This window comes from Anguilla rostrata, chromosome 17 (genome assembly GCF_018555375.3).
Source record: "Anguilla rostrata isolate EN2019 chromosome 17, ASM1855537v3, whole genome shotgun sequence".
Taxonomy (NCBI): domain Eukaryota; kingdom Metazoa; phylum Chordata; class Actinopteri; order Anguilliformes; family Anguillidae; genus Anguilla; species Anguilla rostrata.
Window position 1 is genome coordinate 24,021,859 of NC_057949.1, and position 20,512 is coordinate 24,042,370.

At 45.8% G+C, this 20,512-nt stretch overlaps 1 protein-coding gene across 6 annotated transcripts in view; it reads left to right on the forward strand.

Annotated features, from left to right (window-relative positions):
• LOC135242981 (rho GTPase-activating protein 44-like) overlaps window positions 1–20,512 on the forward strand; it is a 44,370-nt gene that overhangs the window by 8,113 nt on the left and 15,745 nt on the right. For all 6 annotated transcript variants that reach the window (XR_010326518.1, XR_010326519.1, XM_064314364.1 and 3 more), the window contains exons 2-9: window positions 14,591–14,630; window positions 15,707–15,826; window positions 16,062–16,138; window positions 16,384–16,495; window positions 17,081–17,157; window positions 18,960–19,077; window positions 19,798–19,866; window positions 20,298–20,379. Coding sequence is in view for 4 of the 6 variants with exons in the window: in XM_064314364.1 (XP_064170434.1) it covers window positions 14,591–14,630; window positions 15,707–15,826; window positions 16,062–16,138; window positions 16,384–16,495; window positions 17,081–17,157; window positions 18,960–19,077; window positions 19,798–19,866; window positions 20,298–20,379 (695 nt within the window). In the remaining 2 variants the exon portion in view is untranslated. The remainder of the gene's footprint in view (window positions 1–14,590; window positions 14,631–15,706; window positions 15,827–16,061; window positions 16,139–16,383; window positions 16,496–17,080; window positions 17,158–18,959; window positions 19,078–19,797; window positions 19,867–20,297; window positions 20,380–20,512) is intronic.

Consider the following 20,512-nt stretch of genomic DNA (forward strand, 5'->3'; position numbering starts at 1 on the left):
GTTTTTTCTTCATTATGGTGAGAATTCCGCGATCATCAACTGTAGAAGTCTTCCCTGACCTACCAGACCCTTTATGATTACTAAGCTCACCAGAGCTCACTAAGCTCTTCTTAATGATGTTCCAAACAGTTGATTTTGAAAAGTTATGCCATTTCTATATGGTGACACCAAAATGTATAGAAATACCCTTTAATGGAAGCAGATAATGTATACTTTAACTACATCGTAATTGTCTGATTACAAATCTAAAATTGTGATATAGAGAGCCAAATCAAAAACAACTATGTCTTTGTCCCAAACACTATAGAGCTCACTGTATACCTATAGGCATAATGCAGCTACAGTATGTGTTTACAGTAATAAAAGCAGAGGAGTGTGGGAGATTTAGAGTTTAATAAGCTACTGGATATTGGTAACAGTGACTTAAACTACTCAAAGCATCTTTAAGCATCCAAATGACTTATTCAAATGACTGCATGAATTGAGCAACCATAATGATGAAAGGTGAAATTTGCTTGTGTAAGGCATTTGTGGGTACTTAAAAAAAAACATTTCTTATGCGCTTACGTGTATTTATTGCTAATTTCTCCTGAAATCAGAAACCAAGCTTAATCAGAGCCCTCCAGCTCCTGTTCCCCATTACAGTTCCTAGACCCATGGTACTAAAAAAAGAGTAGTAGCTCCAACTGGGGTTATGTGTGTGGGTACGTGTGTGTGTGTGTGTGTGTGTTCACATGTTTGTGCATGTGTGTACGTGCCCGTGTGTCTGTGTGTGTTTCTGTGTGTGTTAGAGGGGTGGGGTGGGGGTGGGGGTGGGGGGTGACGACTCTTGCCAGTACTGTGCACTCTTCCCGTTTGTACAACCAGTAAGGAGCGCCTGCCATTCATTTGCACACAGCACGATCAGCATTTTCATGCGCACTGTCATACGTTTTCCTGCCTTCCTTGCAGCACGCAGTGACTGCAACAGTTCGGTTGCCTGGCAACATGCTGAAAGGTGAACGTCCCCCCCCCGTTATGTTTGTGCGCATATGGCTCTGCAAGTCCAGGGCTTCCCGAGCTATTTTTATCCGAAAGGCCCCCTACCACCCTGCCGCTGCGGTCCCTCTGCAGTCATCTCACCTGCCTGTACTGACTCTCCTTCCCCTTCTGCTCTCCGCCCTTTCCTGTTTGGACAGGAAGTGACCTGGCGCCCCATTGTATTCTTTTGTACCGTGCCTGCTGTATGTATTCAGGGTTTGGCTGTGGCACCAGGCAGTGTGCTGACCTGTCTATGTGAAAGTACTGTAAATTATTAAGCTGTGTGTTCCTTCCTCTACATGGGCAAGCTTTCTGTGTGGGGCTTGCATGTTCTCCCCATGTCCGTGTGGGTTTCCTGCTGCAGTCCAAAGACATGCAGGTTAGGTTAACTGGAGGGTATAAATTACCCATAGGTATGGGTGTGTGAGTGAGCGTGAGTGTGTGCTCTACAATGGATTGATGACCTGTCCAGTGTGTATTCCTGCCTTTCACCCAATGTATGCTGGGATACGTACAGACTCCCGCGCCCAGGACTAAGCAGTTTAGAAGATGGATGCATAGATACTATGTGTAACTCTATGCACTGCTATTGGGCTTTTGTTTATGGAATTTGATGAGGATAATAATCAGTATAGAAGATTTTTTTTCCTTCCTTGTTTTGTTAATTAATATGAATGTGTTAACTGATCTAAGTGATTGATTAGCAATTGTATGGTTACATACATGCTGAGTACTTGAGCATTTATTTGCTGAGTGTCTTTTCAATGCTTTTTTTCCCAGCCTTGACTAAGTGTCGTGTGTGTGTGTGTGTGTGTGTGTGTGTGTGTGTGTGTATGTGTGCGCATGAATGAAAGACAGAGAACGAGAAAGAGAAAGAGAGAGATACTTGCTGCTATCCTGGCATACTTAACAAAGCTCTGACCTAGTTTGCAGGCCTGCTAAGTGGGTTTCTCTGTTTTGGTAACTTGATGCCCACCCCCACCCGCCAGCTTTCCCCTCTCCCCCATTTTTCTCCCTCAACCTGCCTTCAATTTGCCTTCAACGGTGACCGCTTGGGACTCTTGGATGGGGGGGGTGGAGTCCTTTTTTTGGCAGGATTTTTTGTTATTTTTATACACACTCAATAAAAGAAATATGCTGATGGGGGGAACTCTAGCATGAAAAGGGTTTGTTTTTCAGAACAGTAAGTCTCCCGCCCCTGTCAGGTCATGTACTGTACATATGAGCAAAGCTACAGGGCTCCTTCTTTTTGTTCATGAGTACATGAGCAAAGCTACAGGCCATTCTCGCTCGTCTTGTCAGCCCTCATACAAGCAGAAACTACAGGCTTCCCTCTCTTTCGGCTGCACGCTGTCTGACGTCTGTAACTGAATTCTCGGCAGGTGCGGACGTTTGTGGCATAGTGGTTAGAGCTGTGGACCGTGGAAAGCTCTAGTTATGGCGGGACTAAGAACTTTACTGGGTCTGTTCTTATTGGTTGTGACCATGTTGCTAGCTTCTTCAACTTCTGGAGCCTCTCGTGGTGGAAGGAACGCGCACTGTTCACTACGTCCAGCTCTGCTGGCTGCTGGCTAAGGCTTGATTGTTTTTTTTTTTTTTTGTTTTGTTTTGTTTTTTTGTCATTTCCTGTTTTCCACCCCAGAGTTTTATGTTGTTTTCAGAGCTCGCTTGTCTTAACTCAGATTTTACAAAACCCTCCTTCCCTGAGAGGAAATTGCACTTTCCCAAAATAAAATGAAATAAAAGTATGGGGTAGCTGGACCTCAGAGGATTGCTTGCATTTAATGAATGTAGAATGAAGTTTAAATGAGAGTAATCATGTACCATGTGGGAGAAAGGCTGGAAAACAGATTCTGAAAATACTGATTCTGCTTCGACACTAACGGCTATGAAGAGCTGTGTTCTGCACGGACGTAAATGCAATCCACCTTTATCTTTAGTCCCAGGAGTGTCGTAGACTGGCCGTAAGGTCCTGTGTTTCTTTGTAGTGCAGTTTCAAGTTTCTCTTGTTTCGTGGTTCAATCCGAACATCTTTTTCCTCACTCAGGCCAGCTTTATGCTTGTGTGTGTGTGTGTGTGTGTGTGTGTATTTTTTTCCATTTGGCCCAGGACTGTTTCCGTGGAAACAAGGAAGCATTCCAGGAAAAGGGAGCCGCGTCATGGTTCCTTTCCAGAGTCTTTCAAAACTGGGGATCTCCTCATTCACTTACAATTCAATTCACTTTCAGTTCACTGCGGCACTCTCTCTCTCTCTCTCTCTCTCTCTCTCTCTCTCTCCCCCCCCCCCCCCCACCCCCCATGCTGCTCCACCCCTCTTCCACAGCTCATAGTGTAGTTTTCAGAAAAGCTGGTTTTTATTAAGCACATTGTAATTCGAAGTGACCTAATTTTCCATGGCTGGCTCGGTTTGTGGCCTGTAACCAGCATGCAAATGACTGACGGTAGGCCTACTGAAGCCAACTGGCTTGTTGGCTTGTTGTGGCCCATTTGCCCTGTTTACACATACAACTGTGACGCTTGCAAAAATGCACTCTTTATTTTTTTTGCCATGGGGAAAAGGAGTTTGGGAATGGAGACCGCAGTCAGGCACAGTGTGATTTTAGGTAAGTATGATGTGCTCCTGGATCAGCATCACTATTGTTGTTCCTGGAACAATATTTCTGTTAACCAATCATTGCCCTCTGATGTCATCAGTCTGTGCCACGCAACCTTCCCCTGAGCCAATACAAAATTCTCTGAATCTCACTGCTTTTCCAGAGGGATATTGTTGAGATATTATTGTTGCTATTGTGTAATTGTGTAGCTCCCCATTTCAGTTCAAAACACTGAACAAAATCCTTAAGTTATGGGAAAACAAAACGGGAAAAAAACTGGGTGCTCTTGTAAAAATGTATTAGAGATGTAAGGTGGGTGCTCTTGGAACTGGGGTAACAAAGCAATAGTAAAGCAAAACTGAAATGGCTTCTAGGCACTCCAAAAATAAAAACAGAAGGATAAAAATGGATTAAAAATTCTTAATTGTTTTGGCCATAATATTAAAAATGGCAGGACATAAGACAAGCAAACACGTTTTTACAACAGCTAGTCTTCATCAGAGCTTGAAAGAAGGACATTCAGGTGTGGGCTCACCTATACAGACAAGGTGACAAATAGGAGGCAAATGCATTACATGAACATAACAAGAATTTGAATATATATTCAAAAACAATCCTTGATATACAAAAACTTCTTTAGCTGAGCCTGTTCCAGTCATTTGTTTAAATGAGCGCTCTTAGTAGTTTACTATATTAGTAGCTAGCTACCTAGTTAGCTTACTAGTTAGGCTAACAAGTATGCTTGCTAATAGTCTAGTCACTTGTTAGCTTAAAATTAAGACTGAACGGTTTACCGTTGTGAAACGACTCAAAGACCTGTGATGGTCACATTTTCTTTCATATCTCATATTGAAAAAAGTTTATTCTGTGTCATTTCATCCGCCATGTTCCCGAATAGATACGTTGTTGTTGATCCAGGGGCCATCATTGCCATATAGATCCTGGAGATATTTGCTGATGTTGATCCAGGACCATGGTCCCCATGTTGATTCTGGATAGATTTGCTAACGTTGCACCAGGATAATAATAGTCATTGTTCCTTAATAGATTTGTAGATCCAGGGCCACCATCGCCAAGTTAATCCGGGGTAGATTTGATAATGTCGATCCAGGAAAAATATCACATTGTGGATCCTGGACAGAATTGTTAATGTTGTTCCAGGACTATCATTGCCATATAGATTCTGACTAGATTTGCTTGTGTTGATTTTTAGTAATCCTATTTCCCCAATCATTTGCCTGATGTGACTAAAGTTACTTATATTTACATATTTGTATTTATGCCAATGATCCAATATAACATATGAATTAGTTAATTAAGCATTGATTTGTGAACAGTAAATTGTTACTAGCACAGTTTGAGTTCCATTAACTAACTAGTTAACTTAGCTCAGTTAGGCACACTGCCCCAGCGACAAATATGGTACAAGCCACTAAAATAGTGCTTGTGTGTGTGTGTGTTTGTGAATGGTGGAAATAAGGTGGCACTAAAATATTTTCACAAAATCAATTTTTTTGTTAAAATTTAACCCAACAGAAAAGCAAAGCTATTGTGCACATAGTAGATGCCTTTCTGGAACCTGGGGCTTTTGGACGGAATTTTGAAAAGGCTCAGGAGCCTGTGGCTGTTCAGCATACACCGATGACATCAGAGGGCAGTGATTGGTTAATTGGAATGTCCTTCCATAAGCAACAAGGGATGTTGAGCCAGGGACATGTCCTACTTGGGTAAATCACGTTATCCCCGCAGTCAGGTTGAATGGGTTTCATAGTGGGACAGTATTCCTGTTTGTGTGGTGCGAAAAAGCCTGACATACCTATTTGGCCCCTGAAATGGACTTTTACTGGCAAAGGGACTTGCAGACCCTCAATCACAAGGTAATTTATATGGCCCGCATTGTGACGCTGTCCAGTGACACAGCTCGATACTAATCGCAAAGCAGATAAGGTTATACGCTCACAGACTGAGGATTTGTCCCTTCAATGTTTTGGTGATTGAAAGCCAGAAATGAATTTATACAGAGAAAAGACATCCCTGAAATGTTTCAGTGATTTGTAACGGGGTAATAGTAGAACAATCTGGCAAAATGTTCCCGCAAAAGATGAAAACAAATACATAACAGCCTGACAGATATCTGCTTCCTTGTAGTTGCTATGCACCTTGTAAAATGATAGTCTCTACCTTTTTCTGTATTTCTGTTTATAACTTTTATTTTAGAAAGTTGCTCTTGTGGTCTCTGATGTGTGACTTGTGACATTCAATCTGTGTAATTTTTCAGTGGTGATAATGTTGCGGTTGTGTCGTGATATTTTGATTATTATTACGGTGGCTAAGCGAAGTTCATGTTTTCAGCGGGCATACTTACAAGTATTGCAAGAAGGCTTCCGTTAACCGCGTTCATGTGGTGAAAGGGTGTTTGGTGACAGAGCGGTGAAGTCATACGGCCTCATGCTTGGCAGTGTGGCATTGGCAGGTGCTCTATGGGGCAGAGCAGTGGGCAGAGGAGACAGAGGTGCTGAAACAGCATCGGTTCCCATATTTAGAACCCTCAGGGCCGCTCGCCGGGAATCCAGGATGTCTCTCGGCTGAAGGTGTGTTTATCTCAGCCCCGAAACGCCGGGGGACGGGAATTTTCCCCATAATGCCACGCGGCGTCGAATTAGATTTTTTACCAGCAGATGTGATGAACCCTGGTGGGGGCTGAATCTTTCGCACGGCACTCCCCTCCCCCCCCCCAACCCCCCCCCCCCCCCCCCCCACCCCAGCCCTGTGAGCTCTGTGGGACTCACGCCCAAGACGGCCAGGATTTTACCCGCAAAAACACACATCAACTGACTGCCAGAACGTCCTCTGGGGCTTCAGCCGCTGTTGAGAGGGAGAGGGAATGAGAGAAGGAGCTGGAGCGTGAGGAACAGAGGGCTAAATTTAACACGGGCTGTGTGAAATCCTTACACTTCAGATACAGCGCTGCTACGAGCGGTTCTTTGTCCATACACAAATCTGATTGTGTTGACTAATGGGTCAATAAGTGAATGGTCAAAAGCATTGTGTTATGTGCGTATGTGTACATTGCAGTCCACGAGTGTTTGGGCTGTGGCTCAGTTTTTTGGTGGCTTTGGCTCTGTACTCCAGCACATTGGACTTGAAACCGAAACAATGAACCTGAGGTCAAAGTGCAGACTGTCCGCTTTAATTTGAGGGGGCATCCATGTCCGGGGAACCGCGAAGGAATTACAGCCATTGTGGATGTGGGGGTGAGGGTGTGGGCTAGGGATGGGTTAAGAATTGGTGTGGTTTCCCTGCACCCCCCCATCGCCCCCTCCCCCCCATAGCTCAATTCTATCATTCTTCCTTTTCTTTCTCTCATCCTCCCACCTCCCTCATTCCTGTTGACCCCACGCTTTGGGGAGGGGGGGGGCGGGGGGGGGAGCAGCACGGCGTGCGCGATCGGCGGACGCTCGAGGACGAGACGCGCCAGTCGCCATGGAGAGACGGGCGGCGGACGGACGCGCGCTCGAGCGCGTGCAGTAAATCACCCGGCGGTGACAAGGCCGCGCTGCTTTTAGTTGCGCCTTATTGTTCGCCAACAATCGCTCTCCGCTGCTGGACAAGGTCAAGGCTGCTCTCTGTCCTCTCTAGAGGCCGTGGGTAGAGGGCTTGGTCACCAGGATGGGTGTGGCTCCCTCGTTCTCCAAGTCGTCCCGTTCTTGGAAAACGGAAGCGGACTTTGGCTTGGGTTGTTTCTTTCTTTTTTATTTCGCCTTTTGTTTGTTTGTTTGGAGCAGACACAAAGATGTGAGCAGCTATGGTTTTTTTGTTCCATTTCGTTTTAATTGTGCTATGTTTATGGATTAAATATGGCTGTAAATATACTGCAGTGTTTATGAAATGTAAAAAAAAAACAACACATTTTTAAAGAAAATGCAGGTGCAGGTGCAATCTGATAGTGCTGCCTGGCGTTGTAAATGGCCTGTGTGTCACATTCAGGTCACCCACCGGCATTAAATACTGGTTCTACATTGTTACATCATTAGCTCGGCAGATGGTCCAGTTCACGCCTTGCATAGCTTATGTTCTGAAAGCTGTGGCCTACTGTCCGTTGACGCAGGTGGCTGCCTTGCTGAAGCGATTAGGGTGAAGCGCCTGGCTTGAGAGCGTGGCGCATGGCCTTCTGGTGAGACGTCCAGATTCCTTTGACCGTTGTGCCGGGCTGATCGTTGCTGCGGTTTGCATGGTGACCTGCAGGCATCCGCTCGTCTCTCTTTCTTATGAACGCTACAGCAGTCGTGCCGGAGAGGGGTGTTTATGTACGAAGGCAGCTCTCATTTCACCCAGCACCGTGCGTGTGTGGTTCGATTTTAAATTCGTATTCGAATGACGCCTGATACGTGGTACGAGATGCTAACTCAGGGCATGTATGCATTGCCAGGCTTATAAATGATGATGTAGCCACAGTCAATGATGGAAATAACGATCTTATCAAATGATAACAATAGTAATAATGGGGAGCATTAATACAAGATAGTAAAATAACTCTGAGCAGTGATTGTGGTCCTTTACTGTCTGTATCACGTGAGTACTGTTACATGGTCCACATCAGTAATTTTCCACTGTCCACATCAGTACAGTTCCGTCTTCCACAAAAGTACGGTTCCATGTTCAATGTCAGTATTGTTCCAGGTTGCACATCAGAGATGCGTTCAAGTTCAGCTAACACAGGCGAATGTTTGTGGCGAACATGTTTTCTTTGAGCAGTTCAATTTGAACGGCTTTTTACGAACATTCCAAATTGTTTGCATTAAACATAAACAGACATGGCGACGAGAGTGTTTGTACTCACAGCCGCTTCTGTGATCATCGATGATAAAAAAAATAGCTAGCTAGCGAACAATAATAACATTGGCTAGCTAGAAAAAACTGATCACACTGCAGCATCTTCAATTGAAATACCCAACTGGTAACATTTCCCTCAGTCCAGCATCCATTTTTGTTCACCGCAAACTACCTTTTCAGGCCATTCGCTTATGTTTGCAAACGTTCTCGGCGAACACAAAGCTAATGGAAGAACGTTTTAAATAGTTTGCAAACGTTTGCAAATGTTCGCCTTGTTCGCTGAACTTGAACGCACCTCAATACTGTTCAATGGTCCACATTGGTAAAGTTCCTTGGTCCACGTCAGCACTGTTCCATGTTCCTCATCAGCACTGTTTCATGTTCCAGGTGCAGTTCCACTCTTTAGCACAATGCTTGAATTCCTTCAGTATAGTACATATCTTATACAATCTTGATCCCTCACTGCCTCTGTGAATGGGCCCCTCTGGTCTGTTCTGGTTTCAGATAGGCTAGGGAGTGAGGGCATAGAACTACACAGCAAAGCAACACCCAAATAAAACCCTGGGATGCCAGTTTTGTTTTAGAAGTGAAACCGCAAATGCCCAGTCAGTAGTGTGGGTCAGTGTTGTATCCACGCAACTTGTGGTGGTAAAAATAAAAGTGTTTTCCCTTTTAAAACTGAGGGAGAGAGAGGGACAGATAAACAAACCGGTGAACACTCAGACAAGGCAACAGAGTCGGCTGAAAAAAGTTTGACTTCAGGACTTTGATGCCATGATGCTATAATTGCTGAATTGGTCAGGTAGAGATCCAGCTGTATAAATGTGTTACCTGTAATAGTGTAACCTGGGTAAGTGGCTCTACATAAGAGCATCTGTTAAATGCAGTAATATAATGTAATGGAGACTGCGTTGCTCAGTCATTAGATTTTTTTGTTTGCTTTTAGCTCAGGGGTACATCAAAGTAATGGTTTTGTGGCTCCAAACTAGTGTGACGAGCAGGCTGCAGCCACCCCATTAAATAATCCTTATGCACACCTCTATTCACAGTCCTTACTTATATACCTGCTACGTACTTTCCACCTTCATATGCTTGTCTTTTACACAGCCTTGCTTTAAACACCCTTCCATTTACCTGTCTCCAGTTATAGCCCTACCATACCATGCCATCTGATTATCTATACATATCCATAATTCCTTCACACTTTCATCTCTCATATTCACATGCTTGTGTAATGGCAGCCACCTTCAACTGTTTATCATTCAGACTACCCTTACAGTGAGCGGGCTGCCATGGCAACTGTCCCCCCCCGCCTTTTTTTTTTCTGTGAGGTGAGAAGAGAGCAAGGCATGCTGGGAAGGCATCATGCTTCACCTCGAACAGCTCTCGGGGGTGCTTGAGTCCTTTTGGCCTGCCTATGCCACACTCTGCCTTGCTGAGCATCCAGAGAGAGTGGGGGAGAGAGAGAGAGAGAGAGAGAGAGAGAGAGGGGGAGGGACTGTAATTGCCCCATTTCTCCATCAGGAGTTGGGGGTTATCCAATCAAGATTACCGGGAACATTCGCTGTAATGTGAAAGAAGAATCATGATACGATTATTGCCATTTATTAGTGTTATTAATTTTAGAACAAAAATCGGTAGTTGCATAAAGAAAACATGGGGGTTGACCATAAGATTACTTGAATTACCAGGATTTAAGGGATAAAGATTCTCTGAAGCTTCCTTATAACTCTATGCTGAACAGAATAGACTTCCTGTCTGACTACAAGAGCTGGGTTTTTTTATCACCCTAAATCACTGAGCTCAATTACACAGGGAGATTCCCTGTCCACCCTTGTAACTCCTTCTTTACCATAGATATTACAGTCCTCCAGGTCCTTAGTCCTCTCTGTTTGCCTGTGTGGCAGATAGTGGCTCCATGTATGATTGGTCTCTGGTCTCTCCTGGGTTTTATATTCTAACTTGTTGTTTGATATTTGTACCAACTGAATGCTGTGGATGTGGTGCCAGTTTCCACCAAACTGGCGGTAAAGAAAGGTCTTTTGTGTAGGTGCCGAAAAGGATCTGGCCCTGTTGATGGAAGATTGCAGGTTTGATTCCCAGCTGGGCTATGACAAATGCTTCCCTTGGGGGGGTGGTTGAACAATGTCTGAATGGCCTCAGTAAATTACCCAGCCAAGTAAACGGGATAGAAACGTAAGCTTAAAATGTGAGCCGCCATATACAACGCAAGGGTGTTTCCCCAAGGACATTAATAACAACAGCGTGCCTGTCACACCGAGAAGAGATTTTTTTACTTGTTCCTTTATTTATGTTTTTATACAGCTGAGGTCTTTTCACGTATTACGCGAGATCGGGCGATGCAGTCGTCTGTTTTTGGTTTTGGCGATACGGCAGGGTGGGGGCAGGCCTTTTTGGAGCGTGCTGAAGAACGGTGGGAGTCGGTTTCTCTGGGTCCGCCTGCTCCTGCATTCGCCCTTGCAGAAGGATGGATGAGTCATGAGCTGCGTGCTGCTGAGGAAGAGGCCTTTTTTTTTTTTTTCAATTTCATGCCTTACTTTTGGGATGCCTGCCCCCTGGTGGACGGGTGTGGGAATAGACACAAGGCAAAATGCGGTGACAGGAATGGACTCGCATCCAGAATGTTACATATCTCACATTTAAAAAAGGCTGAACCAAGAGGGTCATTAAAGTATGTGGGTTATTTTGTTTAATATGGAGTAAAGTTATTTACAGTGGCGTTCATTTAATCCTCCCATTGCCACTATCTGTGTGGGGGGATCTTTATTTCATAAACACAATAAAAAAAAGGGATTGTGGCAAAGAAATAAAACAAATTTTCCTTTAAACAGCACAGAACGAAACTCTTTTCACGCGGGACACATCCCCCATGTGGCCTGCGTGCTGTGTGGTTAAAAACTATACGTGCTGCCATTTTGAATCAATCCTAGAAGATAATCTTTAGGTCATACGCTAGGGAAGGGGGAATCGAAGAATGGGAAATAATAGCAGGGCATTGAATAATAATAATCAAAAGTGGCTCCAGAATTTACTCCCTGTTGTGGTAGCGCCGACCCCGGTCCACGCCCGTACTTCTGGACCTACCACACTTGATCCCTGCATTTGCTGTGCAGTAACCCTCTCTTGCTGGACTCACTGTACCTTTGACCACAGTGCGCTAGTAAAATTCTAAAGGAAAGTGTTGCTCTCTCTCCGTTGTATTGTGTCTGTGACAACTGGGGATCCGCTGCTATATTTATCGACCAGGGTGAGCAGCGTAAGAGACACCTAGCCATGACATTTTTTTCATGGGCTCCGGTGAGCTGGGAGCTGGGGAGCTGAGCCTGGCAGCAACAGGTCGCACTGCTGCGTTCCGAACCCTGACTGTGTTTGGGATCTGCACTGAGGGGTAACCTCGCTGTTATGGAGCCCGACTGTGTCAGGGAACTGTGCTGTTGGGGAATCTGACTGTGTCAGGGAACTGCGCTGTTGGGGAATCTGACTGTGTCAGGGAACTGTGCTGTTGGGGAATCTGACTGTGTCAGGGAACTGCGTTGTTAGGGAATCTGACTGTGTCAGGGAACTGTGCTGTTGGGGAAACTGACTGTGTCAGGGAACTGCGCTGTTGGGGAAACTGACTGTGTCAGGGAACTGTGCTGTTGGGGAATCTGACTGTGTCAGGGAACTGTGCTGTTGGGGAATCTGACTGTGTCAGGGAACTGTGCTGTTGGGGAATCTGACTGTGTCAGGGAACTGGACCGGTTGGATATGTTATGTAAGTCCGTGCATTATGCTGGTGTGGGCATTGTGTAGGGGATATATTGCGTAGGAGCGTGTGTTACAAGCTGTGCTATAATGCATCTGACTGATGTTGGCATGCCAGCGGATGGAGCCGGTGTGAGGTACCATTAGCATGTGAGGCGGTGCTCGTCATTTTGACGACACCCTTGTACTCGCTCTTCACGATACGGCGTGAAAGACGTGTGACACGCTGTCCGGCAGCGTCGCTGGCAAATGGAAACGGATCCGAGGCAGATTTACGCTTTGCTGCCATCGATCATGTAGCCATGACAACAAGGCTCTCCGGGCTTACAGACAGCTTGGGAGTGCAGCTGCCTGCGCTCGGGGAATATACTGCCTCTTGCTTTTTATACTGAACCTGCCTGAGTGTGTGTGTGTGTGTGTGTGTGTGTGTGTGTGTGTGTGTGTGTGTGTGTGTGTCTGTGTGTGTGTGTGTGTGTTGTGTGTGTCTGTGTGTCTGTGTGTGTCTGTGTGTGTGTGTCTGTGTGTGTCTGTGTGTGTCTGTGTGTGTGTCTGTGTGTCTGTGTGTGTCTGTGTGTGTGTGTGTCTGTGTGTGTCTGTGTGTGTCTTGTGTGTTGGTGTGTGTGTGCTGTGTTGTGTCTGTGTGTGTGTGTGTGTTTGCTGTGTGTGCTGTGTGTCTGTGTGTCGGGTGTGTGTGTGTGTAGTTGTTCTGAAGTCGGACTAGTGTGTGTGCTTGCATTCCGTTGACATCACTCTCTGTCTCTTGCTCGTCTTTTGTCAGTCGTCTAGTCACATGTGTGCATCTACTCTCTTCCTACTCTCCTCTCCTGTGCTCTCTCTCTCTTCCTCTCCCTCTCCTGTGCTCTCTCTCTCTCTCTCTCTCTCTCTGTCTCCCTCCCTCTCTGCATTAATGGCTCATTTTGCATTGATGGCAGTATTTTCACTTAACTGAAATGCGAGGAAGGTGGTGCACTTTACTGAAATTCCAAGTGCTGCATTCTGGAGAGTTCGTGCTTGACACATCAGTTATCCTTCGGGTGCAACAACCGACGGTCCACGTTTCCCGCCTCAGTGAAACCAGTTAGGCCACACACACACACGTACAGACACACACACATGCACGCACACACACACACGCACACTGCTTCTCTCCCTCCTCTCTCCCTGTACTCCCACACTGAGCTGCAATGTGGAGAAGAAAGCTACACAGCACTCGAGCCAAGCTCTGCAAGACCGCACCGTGAGTCTAATCTGCGTCTCGGGGGGGGGGGGGGGGGGGCTGTGTGCAGGTCGCATTTTCACACTTCTGGATCAGCGCGGGCCTGCGCACCTGCTAATTTTGCACAGCGAGAAACCTCCGTGCCTTCGGGAGCACGCCGTCACCGAGCGTTTGGAACCGATCCTCATTAGATTAGAGTGAGGGCCTTCATAATGGGCCTGCTTAATGGGTGTTAGCCACTGCAAGACCTCTGTAATTTTATTCACAGAAAATGCGCACTGTGTTTTATTTTGGGGTGGGGGGGAGGTGTATTTGAAATGTCTGATTTGACTGCTGGTTTTGGGTTAATTACTCCAGCACATCCAGTACCCACCCCCTCTCCAGTAGTGTACGTTGTCATCCATTGCCTTCAGTATTTTCAAAGGTATTCTTTAAAATTTCATAATCTCAGCACTGAAATAGCTTTACGTCAGCACGTGCGTATTTATATATGTATGTGTGAGTCTCGGCAGTGGTGCAGGATTGTACCATTTTGCAGGGGCGGCGGGGGGGGGGGGGGGGGGGGACTTGATACACCCCCACCTCAATCAGCCGATCCTAACACCCACATGTCCCACAGATAAGCGAGCGCGAGATGACTCTCTCTCTCTCTGGCTGCCCACCTTCAGTTTACGGTTATGTCTCTTTTGTTCCTTAGTGAAGTGCACCAGAGACAGGGAGCAAAGAGGAAGGGCTCTGCAGTTCAGAGCTCTGGAGTGCTGGCTGTCTGGGGCTCAGCGCTGCCAAGAGGTAGCCTGGTTCAGACTGGCAGAGCCTCATCCGTTAAACAGGGGAAGGGGTTCTATTCTGATGATGATGATGATGATGATGATTATGGCAATCATCAATGTGATTGTGATGGAGATTATATATATATATATATATATATACATATATATTATTATTATTATTATTATTATTATTATTATTTCACATATATATAGGATACAGGGGGATGCTTGCTGTCTGTAGTTACTTCATGAAAGCACATGGTGTGTGTGGTTTGTGCACACTTAAGTGGAAGTAGCGGGGAGCCCCAAGGCTGCGCGCTGTAGCTGTGTAATGGAACCCCCTGTGCTAATTACTATAATGGCGCTAACTGGTTGTTTTCTTCTGTTCGCAGGGCGGAAAAAACAGAAGTGTTGAGTGAGGACCTTCTGCAGGTGAGATAATGGCTTTCCATTTGTTCACAAATGGGTTTTGTGTGTGTGTGTGCATGCATGTGTGTGTGTGTGTGTGTGTCTGTCTGTCTGTCTCTCTCTCTGCCTGTGCCTGCTTGTGTTTGTGTTTTTGTTGTGTAGACACACCCAGGTTTCGACTGGTACGCCCCTACCCCAAACCCCGGGCTGCAATTGCAAGCTCCCCCATCCCCCCCCCACTCCCCCAGCTGCAAATTTTTCCGGTACACCCATGATTGGAACTCTGGTGCCATTACTGGGAGAGAGAGAGTACAAGTTGAGTATGTGTGCCGATGTGTCTATTTGCGTGAAAGCGGGTGTGTTATGAATGTTAAGTGAGTGATCTGCGCTTCTTACTCTCAACATATTGATTAGCCTGAAATGGAGTACAGGGCCTCATTCTTAAAAGGCCCAGCCGAGTGAGAATTACTCCGTGCAACATCAAAGAGTCAACAAGCCCGATGAAGTGAGATTATAAGAGGAACGAAAGAAAGATTTTGTATCCTTTATTGTAGGCGTGTGTAAGTGTAGGAGGTGGGAGTTGTGTGGGTAGCTGCTGTAAGTTCTCTGCCTTCATCTGGGTTTTATCTGGGGTTTAATGAAGTAGCTCTTGAGCTGTGACTAATCTCTGACTCTGGACCACAGACAGTTATCTTTCACTATACTACTATGTGTGTGTGTGTGTGTGTGTGTATGTTTGCATGTGCATGTTTTGTGAGTCTGTGTGTGTGTGTGTGGGTGTGTGTGTTGTGTGTATCTGTGTGCACGTCTGTGTCTGTCTGTGTGTGTACGTGTGTGTGTGTGTGTGTGTGGCATGTCTGTGTCTGTGCGTATCTGTGTTGCGTGTCTGTTTCTGTGTCTGTGTTTGCGTGTGTGTGTGCGGCCTGTCTGTGTCTGTGTGCATCTGTGTGCATGTCTGTGTTGTGTGTGGTTAGTGTTGGTGCATGAGTGCAAATGAGTTAGTGTTATACAAGTGGAAGAGTGCACGTTGTGTTGAATTGATAGGCTGGACCCTGGGTCGGCCGTTTGAGCATGCTCACAAGCAGGTCTCATTTGGCCAGGTGGAGAAACGCCTGGAGCTGGTGAAGCAGGTGTCCCACAGCACTCACAAGAGGCTGACCGCCTGCCTGCAAGGACAGCAGGGGGCAGAAGTGGACAAGAGGTCCGTCAAATCCCCTTCGGTACGTGCCAGTAACACATCGCCCTACTAGGAACACTCACTGTCTTTTCAAAGCTAGTATAACATGCACTGCTTTTGTCTGTTGTCAGTATTAGAGCAGAATGCCATGGCTCCAATACATGCGGTGTGTTGTGGTTACTTTTGGTCGGACTGGTCTTGGAATTGTTCTGTTCTTTTTCTCTCTTGCTCTCTCTCTCTCTTCCCTTTTTCACTCCCTTTCATTCCTCTCTCGACAGAAAAAGCTTCCCCTTACCACACTGGCACAGTGTCTGCTAGAGGGGGCTGCAGTGCTGGGAGACGACTCTCTGTTGGGGTGAGTTTCCTCAACAAGCACACACACACACACATACACACACACAGACACACACACACACATACACACGCGCGCACACACATACACACACACGCTGTTACTCACAGATGCAAACGCACATGCTCTTACGCACTTTTACACAAACACACGTTGTACAATGGGCTGGCCTGGTGATCGGGATTATCTCTGTCCTCTAATTGGCTGTCTCCCGGTGAGATCGTGTTCTCATTGGCTGTCCCTTGCAGGAAGATGCTGAAGCTGTGTGGAGACACCGAAGACAAGCTGGCCCAGGAGCTCATCCTCTTCGAATTTCAGATTGAACGCGATGTGGTCGAACCGCTCTATGTGCTGGCTGAGGTGAACCACCCACTCACTGACCATGAGCGTCCTTCCACTCTGACCATAACCACAACTGCAACCGTTCCCTTCTCAGTTTTGTGAACCCCACGGTCCTCGTGGTCTCCTCTCAGAAATGGGCCGTCTGACCGAGAAATTCGCTACTGTGACACCCACAGAGAGAGTTTGACGCGTATCAGTGACACTCTTCTCCCTGATATGTTAATAGCCTGCAGCAGCTTCGTACTGTGAAAAACTCCCGTTCTCTTCACAGGAGGCAGGCGTCCAATTAAATCCAAATCCTTTGACCCACCATCTAATCACTAATTACTAACCCTGGCTTGATTAATGATTGTTTTGCATCACTGGGGCTCTGTAACACTGGCTGAAAGGACCAAACCTCCTCTTGAATTGAACTAGTAATGTTCTTTTTTTGGGGTTATTAAGAGGGTGAGTCAATGCACCGATTTAGCCCGATGGAATGTATTTAGTTGGTAATTACCTGGTCGAAACCCATTGGTAAATTGCTGTTTTCTCTGTCTCAAGGGGTTGTGTCTTATAATTGGTTCTTCTGAACGGATCCTCGTCCTGTGATTGGTCCCGCAGGTGGAGATCCCCAACATCCAGAAACAGAGGAGACATTTAGCCAAGCTCGTCCTGGATATGGACTCCTCAAGGACCCGGTGAGGAACAATCTCACATTTCTCATTTCCAATCCACTGCTCTATTTTAGTATATCTTACGAGTGCATATTCTTATGCTCCATTTTCTCCTTTGATTTTTTTTTCTCTTGTTTTGTGTGACCTCTAATGTGTACCTACCCGCAAAACCTTTTTGATTGAGAGAGATAATTAAAGACAAAGGATGCTCAATCTGTAGCTTATTTTGTGTTCACTTTTAGAATATGTCTCTTCTCGTTATGTGTTATATTTTGGGAGGAGTCCTGTTCATAGTCACGTCGGTTCAGTCGTTTTAATTGAACTGAAATTGAATAGGAGAGCAGAGGCACAGAGAGTACAAAAGAGAGAGAGAGGTGGGGGGACATTATATTGTTTGTTTTTTTTGTATGTACACAACATTTTTGTACGTACACACGGGGCATTTCCTGCTCCTCCTTTGCTAAATTGTTGTGTACGTGAACTGTATTTGAGTGTAGCCGTCAGCCACCATCAGCACAGAGAAACAGAATAGATCCAGGTATAGATACGATGAAGCCATTTTATTGAGGGGTACATCGGTAATGCTGCACATTTTCACTGCTTATACATGCAGTTAAATGTAATGGTATTGGAACAGTGGCACCATTTTTGTTGTTTCAGCTCTGTACTCTGGCACACTGGATTTGAAATAAGAAAAATGAATGTGACAGGGTGTCACAGCGGTGCAGTGGGTAGCACTGTTGCCTCACAGCAAGAAGGTTGCGGGTTCGAATCTTGGCTTGAGACCTTTCTGTGTGGTGTTTGCATGCTGGGTGTGCCCTGCGATAGTTTGGCAGCCTGTCCAGGGTGTATTCCTCTCACCCAATGCACGCTGGGATAGGCTCCAGCGCCCCCGCGACCCCGCAACCCTTCTCAGGATGATGTACAGATGATAGACGGATGGAAAATGAATGTGGAATGAGGTTAAAGTCCAGAGGGTCAGCTTTAATTTAAGGCTATTTACATCCATTCATGTAGGAATTGCAGCCCTTTTATGCATAGTCCCCCCATTTTAGGGGAGCAAAGGGGAGCAAAAGTAATTGGACAAATCAACATAATCTGAAATAAAGTTTTCATATTTAGTACTTGGTTGCAAATCCTTTGCATCCGCTGACCGCATGGAGTCTGTGATCCATAGACATCAGTCTGTGTCTTCCCTGATGATGCTCTGCCAGGCCTGTACTGCAGCCATCTTTCTGTTTGTTTCTGGGGCAGTCTTGCCTTCGGTCTTGTGTCCAGGACGTGAGACGCGTAATGAATTCAGGAAGTGGGTGATCCACTTGGCCAGTCAAGAACGTTCCACATTTTGGCCCTGAAAAAATCCTTGCTTGCCTTAGCAGAATGTTTGGGGTCGTTGTCCTGCTGCATGGTGTAGTGCCATTCAATGAGTTTTTGAGGCATTTGGTTGGTTCTGAGCAGATAAGATGTTTCTGCACGCTTCAGAATTCATCCTGCTGTTCCTGTCAGCATTCACATCATCAATGAGGACAAGTGAGCCAGTTTCCATGGCACCCATACATTTTCCTCTTTCCCTCCACATTTTCCTCTTTCCCTCACTTTTGTACAGGTTAATACTTGTCTCATCTGTCCATAAGACTTTGCTCCAGAACTAAAGTTCTTTAAATGTACTTTTTAAAAAAAATCAAACTGTAATCTGGCAGTTCTGTTCTTGAGTCTTTCCAGTGGTTTGCATCTTGTGGTGAACCCTCTGAGGTTATGCTGGTGTAGTCTTGATGCCCCTACACACAGTTGGCCAGGCTGGTCTAATATCTCTTCCTGGCCCCTAGGTGGCAGCAGTCCTCAAAGTCCTCAAGCCATCCCAGTAACCAGCAGCAGGGCGGGGCCAAAGCCGACCATCTCAGGGAGGAGATGGAAGAGGCAGCCAATCGGATGGAGATCTGCAGGGTGATTTGCTGTCTCCCTCTCTACTGATAGGCCTGTCACTCTACCTTTCTTTGTTCTGTATCTATAGTTTAAACCTGGGCTGTCCAACCCTTTTCCTGGAGATCCACCATCCTGTAGGTTTTCATTTCAGCCCTAATTTGGCACACAGGATTCTAGTAATTAGAAGCTCAACAAGATCTCTCGAAGTTGAATGAGGTGTGCTCTGTTAGGGTTGTAGGTAGGTTATCAGGAACAGGGTTTGGCAGCCCTGATTAAATCTTCCATTTTCATCTGTTTCCCAATAAACCTTACACTGTAATATACTGTATGGGGGTGTGACATAGCTCAGGAGGTAAGAGCGGTTGTCTGGCAGTCGGAGGGTTGCCGGTTCGATCCCCCCGCCCTGGGCATGTCAAAGTGTCCCTGAGCAAGACACCTAACCCCTAATTGCTCCTAACGAGCTGATTGATACCTTGCATGGTAGCCTTTCACCGTTGGTGTGTGAGTGTGTGTGTGAATGGGTGAATGAGAGGCATCAATTGTAAAGTGCTTTAGATAAAAGCGCTATTTAAATGCAGTCCATTTACCATTTATGTAACTGCATTAACTTCCACCAACCACAAATCAGCCAAATGTGTATGTATCGCATGCACACTGAAATGCATTTCCGGATTTAAAAATTTAAAATCTTAATTGTATTAGGAAAATATTCACCTGAATTTGAATTTGTTTCTCTTCTAGGATCAATTATCAGCAGATATGTATAATTTTGTGGCCAAAGAAATAGACTATGCAAACTACTTCCAGACGGTAAGCCCAATGTTCACATTATTCTGTTGACTGTTTGCACACTGTTGTTTCCGGTTAAACAGTTGGTTAACCCATGTAACTTCCGTATTACAACTACACGTTGTTAATCTGACACATAACTTTGTTGGTTTCTGGAATTAAATATTATTGGAATAATCCTAGCCCTATAATAAAGCTTTAGCCTAAGTCTGATCCAGTGCAACCTTACCATAACCTGCAGGAAGTGACATGCATAGCTGTCACAAAGTATGGTGTTATGTCTGTTTAGCCAAATCAGTGGCATGTGTAGCAGAGGCATATTATGGTGTTAGTATGCTGAAAAAATCACTCCGATCCTCTCTTTCCCTCTCGTTTTCTCTCCCTTTGTCCTCCTCTCCTCTCTATTTTCCCCTCTACTATCCCTCTCTCCTCCTTTGCTCCTGTATCTGCAGCTAATAGAAGTGCAGGCAGAGTACCACAGGAAGTCTTTAGAGATCCTGCAAAGTATCCTGCCTCAGATCAAAGCTCATCAAGGTGAGTCCCCACTGCTTCCTGTCATGTGACCTTTCTGCAGTTCAGCAGAAACAGTAGTCGCATCATCCTCCTGCAGCTTCCAGCTACTTCCTGTCACATGACCACAATGCAGTGCCCAGAGAGTGACTCGTTG